Source organism: Ictalurus furcatus, chromosome 14 (genome assembly GCF_023375685.1).
Source record: "Ictalurus furcatus strain D&B chromosome 14, Billie_1.0, whole genome shotgun sequence".
Taxonomy (NCBI): Eukaryota; Metazoa; Chordata; class Actinopteri; order Siluriformes; family Ictaluridae; genus Ictalurus; species Ictalurus furcatus.
In genome coordinates this window covers 18,304,130-18,323,023 of record NC_071268.1, presented here as the reverse complement: position 1 = coordinate 18,323,023, position 18,894 = coordinate 18,304,130, and the positions used below count along the sequence as shown (strand labels likewise).

At 39.2% G+C, this 18,894-nt stretch overlaps 1 protein-coding gene across 2 annotated transcripts in view; it reads right to left on the bottom strand.

Annotated features, from left to right (window-relative positions):
- Window positions 1–18,894, bottom strand: part of tln2b (talin 2b) — a 127,829-nt gene that overhangs the window by 56,390 nt on the left and 52,545 nt on the right. For both annotated transcript variants that reach the window (XM_053642244.1, XM_053642245.1), the window contains exons 3-13: window positions 14,775–14,918; window positions 12,778–12,875; window positions 12,492–12,621; window positions 11,753–11,905; window positions 10,214–10,356; window positions 4,722–4,849; window positions 4,454–4,517; window positions 4,064–4,168; window positions 1,748–1,903; window positions 957–1,058; window positions 783–859 (exon numbers count right to left, since the gene is read on the bottom strand). In XM_053642244.1, the coding sequence (XP_053498219.1) occupies window positions 783–859; window positions 957–1,058; window positions 1,748–1,903; window positions 4,064–4,168; window positions 4,454–4,517; window positions 4,722–4,849; window positions 10,214–10,356; window positions 11,753–11,905; window positions 12,492–12,621; window positions 12,778–12,875; window positions 14,775–14,910 (1,292 nt within the window). In that variant the 5' untranslated portion in view covers window positions 14,911–14,918. The remainder of the gene's footprint in view (window positions 1–782; window positions 860–956; window positions 1,059–1,747; window positions 1,904–4,063; window positions 4,169–4,453; window positions 4,518–4,721; window positions 4,850–10,213; window positions 10,357–11,752; window positions 11,906–12,491; window positions 12,622–12,777; window positions 12,876–14,774; window positions 14,919–18,894) is intronic.

Below are 18,894 nucleotides of genomic sequence, written 5' to 3'. Positions count from 1 at the left end.
CATTATGATACCAAACACGCGCATTTTAATGTACAGGACATAAAGACTGTAACTCATTTTTAGCGACACAAAAACAGGAGTGGCACTGTGCCAACAATTATACATAGACATTAAAAGCAATAGAGATTTAATGTGCAGTTGAGCAGTCTCTCCTGTTGTAAACAGGCACTCCAGGTTCTATTGCTTAATTACAGCTCATTGTGAGAGGCCTCAGTTTTTGGATTCGAACATGAACAGACATGGTAGCACTGGCGTCTAACGTGGGACACTACGAGGCAGTCACGCTGCATGCCGTGTCCCGTAACAACCAAGAAAAGAGCAAGCCCATCTGTAGATCTGATTCTGTCAGTGCCTGAGCCCAGAATGGATAAAAAGCATGCTGCAGGGAGAGACAGAGAAGCACACACACACTCACACACAGTCTCTCTGTGTGTCTTTTCATCTCTCTCTGCTTCAAGGAACTGGATCTCTTAATTGAAGTCATCCTGATGATTTTGCAGTTTGAGGGAAATAATAATACAGCCATGTCGCTGTGGGCTACATCCTTCTCAAGGTCAAGGTAGAAGAAAAGAAAAAGCATCCCTCTCGTGTGTGATTAGAAATGACTGTGTGCCAGTCTGTCGGTTTCTACACCACCACCGGGGCACTGTCTACTTTCAAATGATGGTACACCTTAACATGATCTACACATGGTTGATTTAAGTTATTACGTTTAAGCCATTACAAGCAAGCCAGTATTAAGGCAAATCAAATGCTTATTGTAGTGTTAAAAGAATGCATACTTCTTCGGTGAAACCGATTCTTCCAGCATGGTGGACTCTTCATCCCCGTCCAAACCAAAGCGGTCCTTGCTCTGTTTCTGTGAAGCCCCAACATCAGGATGAGTCACGCATGTAACTGGATGTAGTTTACTGTACATTGTCTGAGAAACACGAGGGAAAGCTTAGTGCACTTACCTTTTTAAGGATGATGTCTATGTATCCTGCAATAAGTTGGGAGATTTGCTCTCCTTCTGTAGTCTGAACAGAATAGTAGCTCTCTTGGTATTCACCAAAGTCCTGCAGTAAGCACACACGTTAACTCTGAGTAATAAATCCAAGATAAAAGACCAGGTAATGCATCCTAAACATTTATAGCACATCTTATAAAAGATGCCTATAATGGGTATGGGAGGATTTAGCATATAAAGCAATGATAATTCTTGTGCTTATTTTTCTAGCAGGTATGTTTTATTAAGTAGTACAATCCTAATATATAGTATATCCTAATATATTCCTGTATACTTGGTGCACATTGAATGTCAGACAGTATGAGTGTTTGCGTGCTAACAATATGTGCACTTGTGTTCTTTTTTTAGATGCTTTAAAAGAGACACTTGAAGGCCAGAGTATCGGGACCTTCCCGTGCTCCCTGTAAATTGACCTTCAGCTCAAAGCGATCATTGTTTGAAGCTCATTTTCGGTGAACTGGAAACCTTGGCCAATGTGCAACAATGCATTCAATTTAAATGTGCTGCCAAATGTGCCTTGACAATTTACACTGACTACTACTATTACAAATGCAAACATCCTTTGTGTGAAGTCTTATCAGTAGAAGTACTACAGATAAGGACAACCTGCCGAAGTAGTATGCTGCAGTTACAGTAGGAAATATCCAAACCACACAAAAAGGACGTGTGAATTTAAAGTAAGATGAAGCACAGAAGCAGTGCTTGTAAGACAAGCAAGAGCAGTGTAGACTTGCATACCAATGTGAAACTCTTGGGGGATGCTGCCCATCTCTTCACTGTGGTTAAGGGCCACTCCTGCACTACGTCTTTGGTCCTCTCGTCCACCCGCATCACAGACTCTTTGGTTATTCCCAGCAACCGTGGGACAAGCTTATTCTTACTCTTCATCTTCTCCTGTTGGAGAACAAATGACATCATTTTAGCATCATGTCTTAAGACAATTTAAGTAAAGAAGAATATACAGTATGCGATAACTAAATAGACACCAAAACCTTCTTATTCTCTAACTCAGACACTTTTTGCAGTAAGATAGTTTTTAACATTTAGAGGTGGACAAATCAGTAGACCCAGCAACCTTTTTTAAAACTAAACATTTTTTGGATTCCCCCCACATTTTCTCCCCAATATGATCACCTGTCATTTCCGACCCACCACCCAGCTCACCCCATCATACAACAGCCAATAACCAGGGATTTTTTCCAACTGCTGCGTCACAAGGCAGCGTAAAACACAATTGGAGGGATGCACCATCTACAGTCTTCCGCATACATAAGCTCACAGAAGCCTAAGATTGTCTAGTGTCTATGGCTGCGTCCGAAACCGCATACTTACCTACTATAGTAGGCAAAAAGCAGTACGACAGAGGGTAGTATGTCCGAATTCTCACCATGCGAGAAACAGTAGGTGAGAAATACCCGGACGGCGTACAGGCTCATAAAAAATGAAAATAAAAATCACGGAAGACGGCGTCGGCTCTTTCTAAATATTAGACCTTGGCTAAATAGGACTTGTTTAACAATACCCAAATAAATCGTTAACTTGTTTAAGATTTTTGTGTTTATGACGGCGTCGAAGGTCACATGACAATGCTAACATGGCGGATGTAGTATGTCCGGAATTGTATTTGTATTACACAAACCTACTGATTATTACGTACTGTTTCAACAGCAATGTAGTACGTACTGCGTCGAATTCAGTACGTACTGTCCCCCTCAATTAAGTTTCCAGCAACCAAAACATGAGACTGAGCAACACATTGGAACTTACACTTGTCTGGTGAGCTAGCTAATGAATTTCGAATTAGTACAGATTTCTTCTCCAGTGACCAGCAGGCAGCTAACTATTCCGCTGGGCCTCCTGCCATTTACCATGCCCTGGGCATCCCATCTGCAATGCAGTGGGAACTTCACACTCGTGTACACACACACACAAAAGCCTGGACACGTCAGAGTGCAGACCTGAATGTCATTCAAGGGCCCGTAATATGCAGGGGATTGTCAAAAATACCTCTCTCAACATGTGTCCTCAGGCGATTATTTAACTTCAGGGTCAAAAATAAACACTGATAAGAGTCTTCGATACAGAATGGATGAAATATATATAGTTATGAGAACGTGATAAACAAAACAATGCACCTCACATTCAAGGGCATGATTAAAAAAAATTTTTTTTTTTGAAGATGAATACAGATTTATAAAAATATCCACATTGTCTCATTGTCTTCAGCAGACAAGGGCACAGGGTGTTTTGGCATGACTGGCATTTTATGTTTTATTTCATTTGACCAATTAAAGTCTCTTTACATTTAGCCATATTGCGGTCTTTTATTGCTGTCTACTTTAAGTATTTTTCTGATGTCTGTTAGTGTGATCGACTCAGGGCCACTAAAAGCAACACTTCAGCTGCAGTTGGATTTCTTTCTGCATAAATAAATAAATACATGCATTTTCAGCACAAGTATAATGAGTCTGCAGAAAGCCCTTTCATAGCAATTTATATATGGCCCTGGGCTGTGCAGCAGACCACTAATGACCTGAAATCGTTCCCTCACTGAGACTTTGATAAACCTTATTCTGACAACAGCAACGGATTTAACGGCAACGTTTAAGAGATAATAGCGCACATCACATATTGAATGCTGTGAAGATGTGTGAATAATTGCAACCCTAATTTTGGCTTCGTTCCCACTCTACATAACGGACTTGCTAACTCTAAGCTTTTCCTACAAAAGTTTTTGCTATATTTTGTTATGAAATTGCATTCCTCTCCTACTTTGAAAACTCATTATGCAGCACTTGTTGGTTATTGTGTTTAAAAGTGATTTAGTACAAAATGGAGAGGTTCCTAACCTTGTGAAAGTATTCTCAAATGTGTGTGTGTGTGTGTGTGCGCTTTTGCTGGCTCTTGCCTCTAGTTTCTTCCTGAGAGCACTGAGAGGATTAAACACACTCTGCCTGTAAAACCCTCAGTGGCCCATCATCTCTCTGCCCACACACAAACACACCATGTATACATCTTATCTAGTACATATACTGCAATTTCATCATGTCTTACTTTCACTAGGAAGAAGGACACTCCGTATGTTCTCAGGGACCTGGCCAGCTTCACATATTTCACCTTCGCCTCGATTTCCGTCATCTCACCGCAGCTTTTGTGTTCCTACAAAAGTGAAGAAGTGAGCAGTAAATAAGTGTGCACTACAGATCCACACATTCAGCTCAGCATGCTTTTCTCACGCATCATGAACTGAACGCTCATTAGACTGAAAATCTTTTAATCAGGCATTAATTTGCTTAATTTTAATTATTCTGTGGTTCTCATAGCTCGCTCTGCTCATAAGTGAACGCTTCATTAACGTTTAGTACTGAACAAGTGAAAAGGTTCCAAACACCACTGTGTTTTATGAGTGCGATAACCTCAGTGTTGTGTAAAAAAAGCACAAACCTGAAAGATCCTCTTCTCAGCTCCTCTCTGCTTAATATACTCTTTGGGCAGGAACTCCTTCAGGCTGCAAATAAGTCAATATGGCACATATTTACACCCTGACAGCACTTTCTGTTCAGAACACGTGTGGTGATCTCTGTCAAGGGTGTCCAGCATGCTCTTGTACTAACCCTTAAGCTTTACAGCCTTACTTAGAACTGATAAAGTGTATTCGTGTGGGTTTAACAGCTGCAGTAGCAGCCTGGTTCACACACACACAGAGGCTTACTCTAGGAATCCGGGCTTGTGTTTGTGCTCCACATGGGGACCGAACTGGATCTGTGCTTGGATTCCACCAAACTCGCACGCCTTATCGAAGGACACTGGGTGGGAGCCATTTAAGATGTCATCTCTGGCCTGGAACACAAAAATATGAGTCAGGCTACAATGTGTGCACCTGAACAAACAAGCAGAATATGTTCAAAAGTGTTAGAGCCAAAGAGCAAGTTATGCTTTGAACGATTTGCCCATTCATGGTCTAGCATATATTTTGTTCTAGCTAATGAACAGGAATAACTACTGAGACATCTGTGTGCATTTAAAGTACCAGCAGTGGTTTCAGTAGATCGGATAGCAGGATGCTACAGCCGTTCACAATTTCAGAATGTCCAAACATGACTTCATAGCTCTGCGACAGCGCGTGGCATTTAAAAGGCTTTGCGAGCTAATGAATGATTGTGGGCAGCTGAATCAGAGAAAAGCAGTATCCTCTGGCTTCAGTACAGAGCTAATTCTATCACATTTGTTACTTGTGTGTATATATTAGGTCTGCCACAGCATTAATTCTCTATTCCACTATTTAAATATTATTCCGATTTTGTATGTTTGTTTATCTGACAGCAAAGCAATCTCCATTCTATAAATATGTATTTCCTAAAATGAACCAATACATGTCAAATTCATTTGGAAAAAGGGTCGTTTGTTATTATTTACCAGTCATTTATGTCATAGTTTATTTCACATATATTTTATGTATCAATTATGCATCCAGTTTGTGCTCAAATTCTAAAAAAGAACCAGTATTACATATTAACAATTCCTAGTAAGCACTTATTGGAGTCACTCCCACTTATCCTTAAACATTAAGGGATCCTTTTTCCAAGAGTGTAAGCATTAAAGTTTATAGGCTCATCAACATGTAATGGATTCATTCATTCATTTCATTTATTCGTTCATTCACTCATCTTTAGTGCTTTATGCACGTCAGTATCACGATGGTTCTGGATTCTCTCTCATATATACTGAGCACAATGCTGCAAAAAATTTCATCTTAGAGAAAATATCTTGAATAGAAATCAAGATTTAGATGTTATAATATAACATATTAGAAATTAAAAATGTAATTGAGATTAGAAATGAACCAAATGCATGATAATTAAAACTAGTTCTAGGAATAAATGCTTAAAATTAGTAAAATTATCTGTCAATAGAACAAGACGATTTCAAGCTTGAAATAAGAACAAACAGCTTGAAATAGGTTTCATAATCTTATATTTGGTTTACTGTAAACTTATAAATATACAAAATACTAGACAAATTTGACTATATTTGACAGGGCCGGCTATGGCTCAGGTGGTAGAGCGGGTCGTCCACTAATCGTAGGGTTGGCGGTTCGATTCCCGGCCCACGTGACTCCACATGCCGAAGTGTCCTTGGGCAAGACACTGAACCCCAAGTTGCTCCCGATGGCAAGCTAGCGCCTTGCATGGCAGTATGACAGTTAGCATTGAGTGTGCGTATGAATGGGTGAAAGAGACACAGAGCTTTGTAGAACTGTTAAGATTAAAAAAATAAAAGCGCTATATAAGTGCAGACCATTTACCATATTCAAGGTATTTTCTGTTGCTATGATGTCATTTTTTGCAGTGACCCTGGATGGGATACCAGTCCACCTACATGCAAGTTTTTGGGTACTGGGATAAAACCAGAGAACTCTGACAAAAAACCATTAAAGGGGTCATGACATGAGAAATCAAATTTTCCTTGATCTTTTGACATTCATGAGGTTATTGTATCATTAAAACATCCTGCAAGTTTCATAGCTTAATACATCCTCCTCAGTACAAAAAGAGCATTTATTTAACCAAGCTCCAAAAACGGCTCGTTTGGATGTGGCGTGATTTGTGACATCACACATGCAAATACATTTGCGTATGACTGCCCCTAGAGAAAGACATCGACACCTACTTTTACATCATTGCACCGCTGGCTCAGTCGCTGAAAACAGTTCTGCACGTGTTATGGCAGGGGGCATTGATAATTAATTCATAGGCAAAGATGATCATAGCAGTGGGTGGTTACATTGAAGTCTTAAAAGATAAAGGACACACAAACCAATCGTTTCAGCCAGAGGGTGGAAAAAAAGGTCTTAAATTACTAAATTCTGAATTTTGTATGTTTTTTTTATGCAAAAAACTTTACTAATAGTATAATTACACCTCGGGGAAGATAATAAAAGAGAACATGCAAAACTCGGCACAGACAGTAATCCAAGCTCAGCATCACAGCAGGGACCCTAGAGCTGTGAGTGTCACCCCATTCGAATGTATGCGTATGCTTTATCTTGTAAGTAATACACTTTCCAATGTGATGTATAAAAGAATATGACATCTCTTGGTTAAACGTGTGTATGATAGCCTATAATGTTCTCTTCATAGCATCTCCACTCTGAGGAATGCTGGACAGATAGAAACATAGATAGATGTGACTCATTGACTCAGAGGGTGGAATGGCTGCCCTTTTGGCACCTTCGAAATGTGTTGACATGCTGTCTGCCTCTCTCAGGGGCAAACAGCTCTATCGTCCTTAGAAGTGCTTCAGCATGGATGCACTGAAAGAACCATTATACACTTCAGAGTCATGATCTAGAGAGGGTAACCTGTTGGATTCTTTCCTCTCTGGGTCATCGTCACTTGTCCAGACTTGATCCATATTGTTTAGCATGTCGAGCAGAATCATATCGCTGCTTCAGCCAAACACAGTGGGCTGCATACGGAATAGGGCATATTAAGCATACAGTCTTATTGATTTTCCCTGAGTGCGGCGAGTTTGGTGTGCAGCCAAACATTGGGAGGATGGCTCAGAGATAGACATTAGGAGAAATTTACAGGAGTGAGACTGAGCTAGTGAAAGTGCTGCCAGGCACCAAGAGAGCACTGATAAAACCAGAGCGTATAGACTCCCAGTAAATGGGAATGGGTTTATGACAAAGCAAATTGCCCCTGCATAATTACGAAAACAGGCTCAAGCCATACCAACACACATACTAGGGAGGGAGTGTGCTCAACTTGCCAGGATTTAAGTCGGTGATGAGAAAGTTACCCAATCAGGACACAGGAACCACACGCAGAGCATTACATTAAAGGAAATGAGACACCATGATGCTCAGCTGTGCTGAAGATCTATCCATCTATCGATACCTATATAGATATCTATATTCTCTCACTCACTCTGCAGCAGACCATCAGAGACCTTGTCGTGTATGTGCGTGTGCGCACCATACAAAAGGACAGAATTATGTTTACCCCAGTGAGTGCTTTGCAGTTCATGCCAGTGCATGTGTATATATCTGCTGCAGTTTATGTCTGAGTAAACGTGTGTGGTGTGTGGCACTGAGTCAGAGAATCTGTTAGGGGTGTGTGGATTTACAAGAGTGGAAACAAGACATAGAGGGAGGAGAAGAGAGGGAGTAAACCATCTTTCTTTCCAAATGTGTACAGACACTGTGAGGCTGTGTGCACGCGCGTGTGTGTATACACTGTTTGAGTGTATCCGAGTGCTTACTCATAAATGCCTAGGAACAAACACATCCAAACAATTACTCAGTCTGTGTAACATGTGCTTATGTGTAACAAAAAAAAAAGGCAGCACATCTCCATAACAAAAGATAAGTCTGTAAGGTTCCCATGGGTATTTACAACGAATATCCCACTGAACAATGAGAGTTAACCCTTTACGTCATTGTTCCCTTAATTAAAATGATGCTAATACACCATTTCGATTAATGACCATTTGTTTCAATATAAAGTAAATAAAATTTGTCTTGTATTAACTAACATTTATTCCATACAAGGTTTAAATATCATACATTAAGTTATCAGCCCTCATAAATAAGGAGAAATGAAACTACAACGTTTCAAAATTTTGATCATCAATTAAACTCGGGTCACTGGATCCAAATGTTAAAAACCACCATTAACCTTTGAATTGAATAAACAAACATTAATTAAAAGTACATGCTGGTCTATGTAGATTATTTTAACACTTGCTAATGCAGGTGTTCATTATGTGGTTAAAGGAATATTCCTGTGATTTTTGTTTTTATCTAATGACCATCTACTCCATCTGTAGCATATGTGCAATTACCACAGACAATTTCAATGTTTCCTTGTACTGAAAAAACAACAGAAGCCTGTTTACTCCAAATACACTTATTTTGAAAGTACAGACGTCTTTTTTTAGCAAAGGGACTACTTTTTCATAACGAAGATCTGTGGTTATGCATTATCATGATAGTTTTATGAGTCTGATCAAGCCAAGATATCACAAAACCTTCAGGAAAACATTACTAACAGAAATTGCTTTTATTATATTGCTCCAGTGTTGGAAAGTTGGATACAACTCCATAAAAACAGCTTTAGCAGGCCTGTCTAGTTCATCCTAAAACCTCTATTGTTAGAATGTTGTTGTTTTTAATTTGTGTTATACATTCCAATATTTAAAATGTTAGATAACTTAAAAAAATGAATTACTGTTCATGTTTTCAAATAGGTTTTCTGTTCTGTTATTGCCTGTGGTAATTACTGAAACACTACAGATGTGATGCATGATGAATATAAAATCAGGCTGGAGTATTTCCATGACAAAACAATTAATACAGGTGTTAATTACTAGAACATTATTTATTTTATTAAATGCTAATCATTGTTCACTGTTTACTAAACTTACATATGAATTAAAACGCTAAACCAGTCAATGTTTCCTTACTCATTTCAGCATTGGATGCTTTTATGGCTTTAAGGCAAAACATACAAATCGCCTTTCTTAAATGATATCATTAATATAAATACTAGCAACTATATGATTATTAACACCCAGTTATTGACTGCTTTCACAACGTGACACGCTGCCAGTTAACAACTGCTGCTAGAGCCAAAAATATAAATGGAGAGAGGGGGAGAGAGAGAGAGAGAGCTAGAGAAAGCGAGAGCATGTGTGTGTATATGCATGCATGGGAGTGTTTGTGTGAGTCATCTACACTACAATTATTAAATATCAAGCACATCAGCCACAGGCTCTTACAATAGTAATACATATGCACTTAGAAAAGAAAAGGTAATTGATAAACCAGCCTCCATGACAAGAACCTAATTGCTGTGTTGGCCTTCAAACAATTCAGGTTTTACGACAAGCAAATATTGTATTACTTCAAAAAAAAAAACCAAACAAATCACAATAACAATAAGACCGCCAGAGAAAACTTTTTGCTGAGTGCTTAGATTAGCAAAGTGGAGGCTAAACACAAAGTCACTTATTAGTAAAGATGGGAAAAGTGCCTTTTTGGCAGAGAGAAAGAGAAAGAGCAAAAGTGAAAGAGAGAGAGAGAGAGAGAGAGAGAGAGAGAGTGTGTGTCAGAGAGAGACAGAGAGTGAGAGAGAGATGGGTGGACGTGCGACATGTTCATCTCCAGAGCTCGCTGTGAGTTAGACATGCTGATCTGACCTGAACATAAAGCAGGTTGAGCTGTACGGGATCACGAGAGTCCACGTTCTGGTCAGAGTAGAAAAACTTCCTCCTGAGCAGCAGCGTCTCGCTCTCCTCCACCCCTTGCTCACGGAACGTCCGACTGTGGTCCAGCCAGTTCACTGTGTTAAAGAAAGTAAATGTTTAGAAAAGGCTGTGGATAATAACTAAATTACATAATACTATAACAAAGAAGTTAACAAGGGTGGATCAATCAGTAGCCTGGACACCCACGACAATCAGATTATGTGTCTAGGCTCAGTTTTTATTCACAGTTGCCTGGTGAACAAGTAAATAACCAGGAAAACATGTTTCAGCACTATCAGAAAAGAAGTTTTCATTTGGTATGTAGCCATGCGCTTCACCGCAATGCTTACAGCATTCATTAGTCATTCTGAATCCCACCGCCTGCTGCGTTACACACATCTGACAAGGTGTAGCTGTTTTACCGGCAGAACGTGTTCTACTAGGTGGCTTAATTAGTATGGTCTGATAATAGACGATTTTTATTTTAGAACCAGGAACACACAGGCTTGTGAAAAACATTGGAACCTGAGCATAAAAGTGCATCGCAAACCCAAAATATAACCCTTCTGCTAACACAAGACACCGTCATCTCACAAAAACATGTTGAGACAAAACAAAGATCCTACTCAGACTCAAATAAGATTTATAAGAACAAAACACCAAGTCAACGTCCGAATATCCCTACTACCCTACTACGCAGTAGGCGAAAATCACTACGCCAAAGTAGTAGTATATTTGAATTCTCAGCATTCATAAAACAGTAGGAGAGAAATACCCGGATAACCTACTGCTTCCACCGAGATTCTGCAGACTGGAACCACTAAACACTGTGGATACTGTGCTATCCAATAATGCAACGGGTCTAAAGCAGAAGAGCTGTCAGAATAAAAAAATCGGCTCTTTTGAAGTCGTAGGTCACATGACAACGACAACATGGCGGATGTAGTACGTCTGGATTGTATTCATGCTACCCCTTATACTGATCAGTACATACTGTATCAATGACTGAATCAAATGCAGTAGGTACTGAATCAAATTTCGGATGCCGGGCAAGTCTCATAGATGAAACCTTAACTTTTTTTTTTGTCAAGGGTATAAACAGAATGTGCTACTTGATCATACGCTCATTCTTTTCCCTGTATTAATGCACTTAAATAGCCAACTACCTCATCATGAATTATAATATGTTAGCTACCACATTTTAGCTCCAACTCTGAATTTAACTCTTACTCCATGACCTAAGTGGAGCTGAGACTGCGAAATCATGATACTTTTATAGACATTTGTCTCCATGGAGCTCGTTGAAAAATTGCAGCCCAACCTACACAAATCTGTCAATACAACACTGTTGTATATTTCAGCTGGAGACTATAAACCCTGACACAAGATGCAACTTAAAGCATAGCAAAATTAGTGTGCCTTTAGTATCAATCTTTTATGTGTGTGCGTGAGAGAAGGACATTTAATACTGTAGGTTAAATACAAACTCACATTCGTCATCTGTGTGAAGCTTGGCTTTGAGTTTTTCCATCTTCCTCTCATCTCGGAGCAGAGTTCGCTCCTTCTTCAGTGTACCCATGCCGTCCTCCTTCTTGTCTTCTCCCTGCTCCTGGATTAGAGAGTACTCCTCATAGTTTGTGATTCCTAACAGGGTAACAAAACAAACAAACAAACAAAAAAAGAAGACAACACTGAAATTGAGACTACATTTTTCTTGTTCTCTCTTTCATAAGAGCATAACTTTAATTAGGCACAGTACAGCCATTTCCCAGAAATATAAGCAAATAATCCAGATAACTCAGAAGCAGAGAAATGAAGCAGAAATCCTCTAAAGAAACAAATACAATAAAGACATTTGCCAAAGACCCTCTCCTCAATCTTCCCTACACACTCCTTCACTCCAGCCCACCTCTGCCGTAATTGAAATCTACTACTGCAGGAATAGCTCAATACCACGAGAGGAGAGGAAAGCACAATCCTACAGCTTCCCTGTGATGGAGCATTGCTTTCGCTGAAACACAATGGCAACACTACAAAAATCACAAGAATGCTCCGTCACAGCAAAAATGGATTCTCTGCTCTTCTTAAAATAAATAAATAAATAAATAACTAAATAAATAAATAAACCATTCACAGCACCAAGAAAATACAGAACAGCACTAGATGGAGAGAATTTCACTGAGGCAGCCTGGAAAGAGACGTACACAGCCAGAGAAAGAGAAGCACACACCTATTCTGCTGCATATGGTGACGAGCAGCTCGCCTACGGTTTTGGAATCATCCACCATAATCGTCTTGATCGCTCCATCTAGCATTTTAATCTTCTGCGGCCTCTGCTTCTTCTTGTACTCCAAGACATCCTGCAAAAGCCAGACACAGAAAACATACACGAGTGAAAAATCCCAGACAAACCACGGACAACAATACAGGCTTTATATGTAATGAAATGAAATAATGATATAAAAATGGAGGACAGCATGAAACGTTATTGTAATGAACAGCGTTAATGCTGTTACCCCATTTCGGAGCATGTAGTAGTCTAGCGTACGACCAGATTCCAACCAGATGCCTTTCCTAGGGTCATCATCTGACAAGAACAGGCCATAATCTGAGGCTGAAACACAGAACGATGAGACAGAGTCAACATCAGTCAATTATCAAGCTTTCATACGGTTTGGATGCTGGATGGCTATAAAGATTTATGAACACAACTACATTTCACTGATGAAACTAATAAAAAAAAAAGGTGTGTCTCATCAAAAGAAAACAATATCTGACACTGATGCAGATGACACCTGCCTGTGCATTGATAAGCAGAATCTATTGTGGCTCGAGGAGGCAAATCACATTAGCCATACAGCAGCACATGCCTGATATAAATCAGATCTGGAGTCTAATAATAGTACTGAGAGTGAAGAGACTGAAACCACCCTGCTCGGTCAACGACAGCGAGAGACTCTGCAAACCCCAATAAATACCGAGCCACTCATGTTTGACTTTCAGGCAGTTTGATTACTGGAGTGGAGAAAGATGAGAGAAGAGAAGACGAAGAAGAAGAAGATGGCGAGAGATAGATGCGGAGAGTAATGTGGCCGTGACAGATTTTAATCTCTTCTGCTAGCTTTCTGAAGCCTGAATCCATCAAGCTCAGTCCGCGACAGAATTAGAGAGTGTCCCGTTGCCGCCTTGGCTGCTCTCATCTCCTCGAGACTCTTTATCTAAAAAGTTTCACACATTTTGACATTAACACTAAATATACTTTTACACACACTGATCCGGAGAGCAACAGATTTTTCTGAATGGCGTTGAATTTAGTGAAAAATTCCATTAATGCAGAATGTGGATGGTAGGGTTTATTTAACCTCCGTTTTCTTTTTTTTAATTGACTTGTAGGTATTTGTTGAATCAACAAACAGTAGCACATACAGTAGCAATACACATTAGGGACTTTAAAGTCCCCATGAAATCAATATTGATGTTTTGTGGCTTTTAGTATGAATATGTTAGCCTTAAGGTTATCTATAAGCTAGTGTGCTCCAAAACAATGACGAAATTCACATTTAGAAAAAATATCTATTAAAAATTTACAGTCTCTCTCTACCACCAATACGAATCAACAATTTTGATGAAATCATTCTGCACTTCAGCTTTTTATCAGATTTTCTGTCCAATCAAATTCTCTCTAGAATCTGAAATGTCCCAGACCCAACATTATTAAAAAAATTTAAATAAAAAATCACCTTACCGATGTTGTCGTCATTGAGCGAGAGAAATCATATCAGCAAGCATGGGGCATAAATGCATCTTTGGCTACTCGAACGCACACATTTTATTCAGTTTTCCAACTGTTAGATGGTTAAGAATGAAATGGCTTGAATTTGTTCATTTTATTGCTCGGGCTCGCGTCCATGGTACAAACTGTCAAGTACGGCTTAGCTAAACACTACTGGCCATTTTAAAAAGGGGAGGAGCCACTCGATAGGCTCCACCCTGGCTTCCTGTTTCAGTGGAAATTATGTCAACACATCAAATAACGCTGCATGTGTCAAGGCACTTCACAGGGACTTTAAGCAGTAACAGAGGCAGGAATAGCTATGGTGGCTGGAAGAGTATCAGAGCTGTACTGAACCTTCGCAAATTTAACTCACTGCTTCCTGCAGTTCTTCTTCAGCAAATTTTGTTTGATGTACTGAGATTAAGCAGAGTTTTTAAATGAGCATTGAATTAGAATTATATTTACACTAGGTGACACTATTCCTTCAACGAATTCAGAGCAATTAGCTCAGACACTTGTAATTTATATTCCATGCTTGTAACGAGACCAGAGACCCAAAGCACAATAAGTCAACTTTGATATCATAAAGAATATGATAATGGCTGATACAAAGTCTGCCAAACACTCTGTTCTGATGTAGCATTACAGATCAGTGACTTTACACAGTTATGGCGTGAATACAGATTTAGTTCCTACAGCCAAAAAAAAAAAAAATGCTAGCCATCACAGTTCTCTCACCTTGTCCGGTTTGGGCCTCAGGAACCCTCTCTCTGATGATGCGGCAGGCATCGTACACTGGAGTGGAGGGCTCAAACTGCATGGTCTTCACGACATTGCACTGCCGCACACAGATCTTCAGCGACAGGGCCACCATCTTGACCTCTGTTCAATCAGGAGTACATACAGGCAGAAAGATTTTATTTAGGAAACCCATTGAGGAACATCAGTCACAACATCGATGAGTTATAACCGCTTATACGACAGCACTGTTCGAATTCTCAATTCTGATACATCTGAAGATGCGGATTAATTTTCAAAACAGTCGTTCTGACAGCAGCACCAATTACAGGTTTATATTAAAGTGCATTTGATTATGGAGGACACGCCACAATCTAAGGCTAATTAAGAAAACTTTTTTTAAGGAGGTAATAAATAAATGTTTTAATAATGGTGAAGCTTTCTATAAGGAGATGTTTACTTAACGTTTATGAAAATAGTTTTCAGTGTCGGTGCCTTGTAACACTTTGTATTTTCTGGTTTCGCTGTAACGTACACTGCTTTTCAAAAGTTTAGAGACACTTGACTGAAATGTTTCTCATGATCTCAAAAAGCTTTTGATCTGAAGGTGTATGATTAAATGTTTGAAATCGGTGTTGTAGACAAAAATATCATTGTGCCAACATTCATTCATTCATTTCTTTCATTAGAAAACTAACATTTTATTTACGGATGACTCGGAGCGAAATATTCCAAAAAGCAGCCAATAAGCATCCAGCATCGGTGGGAGCTCCTTTAATACTGTTTAAAAAGCATCTCAGGGAGATTCCTCACGAAATCGGTTGAGAAAATGCCAAGAATACATTTCTGGAAATTCTAGGCAAAAAGGGTGTCTACTTTGAAGATGCTAAAATACTAAATTATTTTGGATTTTTTTTTTTTTTTTTATCATCGCAACATAATTCCCATAGTTCCATTTGTGTGTCTAAACTTTTGACTGGTACTGTACGTCTTATTCAGAAGAGAGATAAATAATAAATAACATTGGCATGGTAAGGTGTTGGGCCTTCTACTTCATGCTGGGCTGCACAACACTACCAGATGTTTTTTTCCCCTTACATAACTGCTAGATTGCATAAAGCTCCTTGTAACACCTCATTTGCAACAGACTAAATAACAAGGTGTGTAATCCAATCACAACGTAAATCTGATTTCATTGACAGAGTGAATGTTTGCATACATTCTGCATATGTACATTTGTTACAGCAAACATCGGGGAACATGCGAAACAATAGTTCCCATGCAGAAACAATGTCCAAGTTTTAATATATCAAAAGAACATGTTTACTTCTTTACACCAGCTGTTTAGTAAGAACATTTGGAGCATGTTTTTCAGGAAGTGATGCAATTTAAGCGATGTAATGGCTCATTAGAGACACAAGCTAAGATCTGTAAAGTTGAGCTTGTTAGCCAGGTGTTCAAATGTTCCTTTTTAGGCTCTGAAAGGACTCACACGCTTTTTGTTTTTATGGTAACAGACAATTAATGTTACTCTTTACTCACACTATAATTTTGTTTGAATGACATGATAACATGCACGTATATGGAGATTTTAAACAGATTGCTGTGATTAGGACACGTATAAACAGTCTGCAGTCGACAATCTCTGCATGTAAACAGACTCCAGCCTGTGCCTTATTTCCACTTTGTGCTTTCTGTAATTTTTTTTAACAAGATTATTAAATGTGCAAAGCTGTGTATAAAGGTTAAAAGAAAACGTGGGTTTGGAGAAAGAAAAACAAATTTATTTTATTTACTAGGGTAAAAAAGGTGTTGACTACAAGTTTACTAATTTGTGCTAGAGCAGCAAAAGTATACTGCACAATATAACCTTTAAGCAAGAAATGAAAGTTTACAGTGCAGGTTATAACAGTCTGCCGGAGTTATAGGGATTCCAGAGGCATGCTATTAAATCCTAGTCTTACAACGCAATAATTGGATATTTCTGAAGCTGGGATAAAATAGGATTGCTGATCAGTAAAGCTTAAGGAGGCTGTGCAAGTGGGGGAAAACCAAACCTCTACTGTTCAAACTGCCCTTAAAAAGGTCTCTAGTTCATATGAAATCTATAAAAGGTCTCTCCACTCTGCTAACCAAGTTTACTGAATATGTGAGATACGAATACTGATGGGCCAAAATGTGCTTTGTATAATATGAGAAATGTGTGACACAGCTACACTTGGACTAAAGGTGAAAACAATGGCTGTATTCCCTCAGTGCCATCTCTTACAGTCTTCTAAAGATTAATACACCCACACAGTCTGAAGTGGCGATAATGTCGCCGCGTGATTCTTTTATTCTCACGCAAACACACAGGGGACCTGCTGAGCCATTATTCACCAGATGTGAAGTTCATTTACACACCACCCCCGCCGACATTTCACACCCAGCTGGAATGCAGAGGCAGACGGACAGTGGCACACGACTCAGATTGGACATGGAGGATAGAGAGGCCGTCTGGTGTGGAGTGGGAGAGTGTCAAAAGGTATGAGGGCAAGACTTTTATATTCTCGCGCAATCATTACTCCCCATACCAGCCTGGAACACTACCCTGCTGAAAAAAACAACAACTACAGAAACCATCAAAATAAATTCCAATGGTTTCCACTACAAATACCATTACAAACCATCAGCTAACCATTAAAACCATTACCAGTCCTTAAATGGTATCCACTAGACAAACTACCAATCGAAGGGAATAAATAACCAGTAGAGACCAACAGGGACCATACAGTTTCCATTAAAACCTATTATAACCATTAAAAAAATTGCACATTCTATGAGGGTTTCCATTGGGGTTTTTTTCCCAGCAGGGTATGCCCTTGCAGCTTTATACTAAACTTGTGTGATACACAAAGCTGTGGAAAAGAACTAACTACTCATTCAGTCTTTTCTTAAACACTATATATATTTCTTCCAGCATCCATGTACACAAATATGTCTGTAGAAAATAAACCAAATTTATGTTTCCTTCATCAGTCAATGCTCACATCAAACAGTACAATAGGGATAATTGTGATCTCAGGTGACTTTGGCTGTAGCATGGTTGGTGGTGCCAGACGAACAGGTTTGAATATATGAAGAACTGGTGATCTAAGATTTTCACATACAACAGTCTGTAGAGTTTACGTAGAAAACAAACAAAAAAACAAACAAAAAAAAAACATCCAATGAGCAGCAGCTCTGCGAATGGAAACACCTTGTTGAGAGCGGTCAGAGGAGAACAACAAAACGAACGGTTTGAGCTGATAGGAAGGCTTGATTAACTCAACCATGCTTTACAACTGTGGTGAGCAGAAAAGCATCTCAATACATGCAAGAAGTCAAACATTGAGGTGGATGTGCTGCAACAGCAGAAGACCTAATTCCACTCCCGACATCCAAGCAGAGGAATGTGAGGCTACACTAGGCACAGGCTCACTGAAACTGATATTTTCACAGTGCAACATTACAATCATTTTTTAAACAACAACACATGTACAACTTGGCATTTGTGCCAAACGTCTCATGAAGTTTGTCCTGCTTGATCTCTCTCCATCTTAATTTTCTGTAGTAGAGTGGAGAAGAGGAAGCCTGAGTTAGGCGTAGAGTTTGAGATTGATGTAACTCTTTCTAGAGCTGATTAAAATGTCACATTATATGAATCACTATAAATATTACCAGGGATAGTCCAGTAGTCCTGTGAACGTACTCTGTGCTTCTACACAAGTTTCCATATCTCAAACATGATTAAGCAAAGGGGGAATGATCACAAGTTAAATTAAATCCCATTAAATGTTCATCAAGTATGAAAAACTCCAACAAATACACAAATAGCTATACCAGCAACTTAAGCAATAGGATCTGTCTCCCAGTTAAGAGACAGCAGTGAATTTCCCTTTCACTGAATAAGGTTAATGTAGCTTAACCTGCAAGCGTGAATGTTACTCATATTTCAGGCGTCTCCTCACAACTGCTCCTGTTACAACACTGCACTGCCCATTTTTGTGCTGTTCACTGAGGATGGATGAACAGTGTAAGCTAATTAGAGCCCCCTGCCTGTGATAAAGACATCCAATCATTGATGTCATGTTAGCCTTTT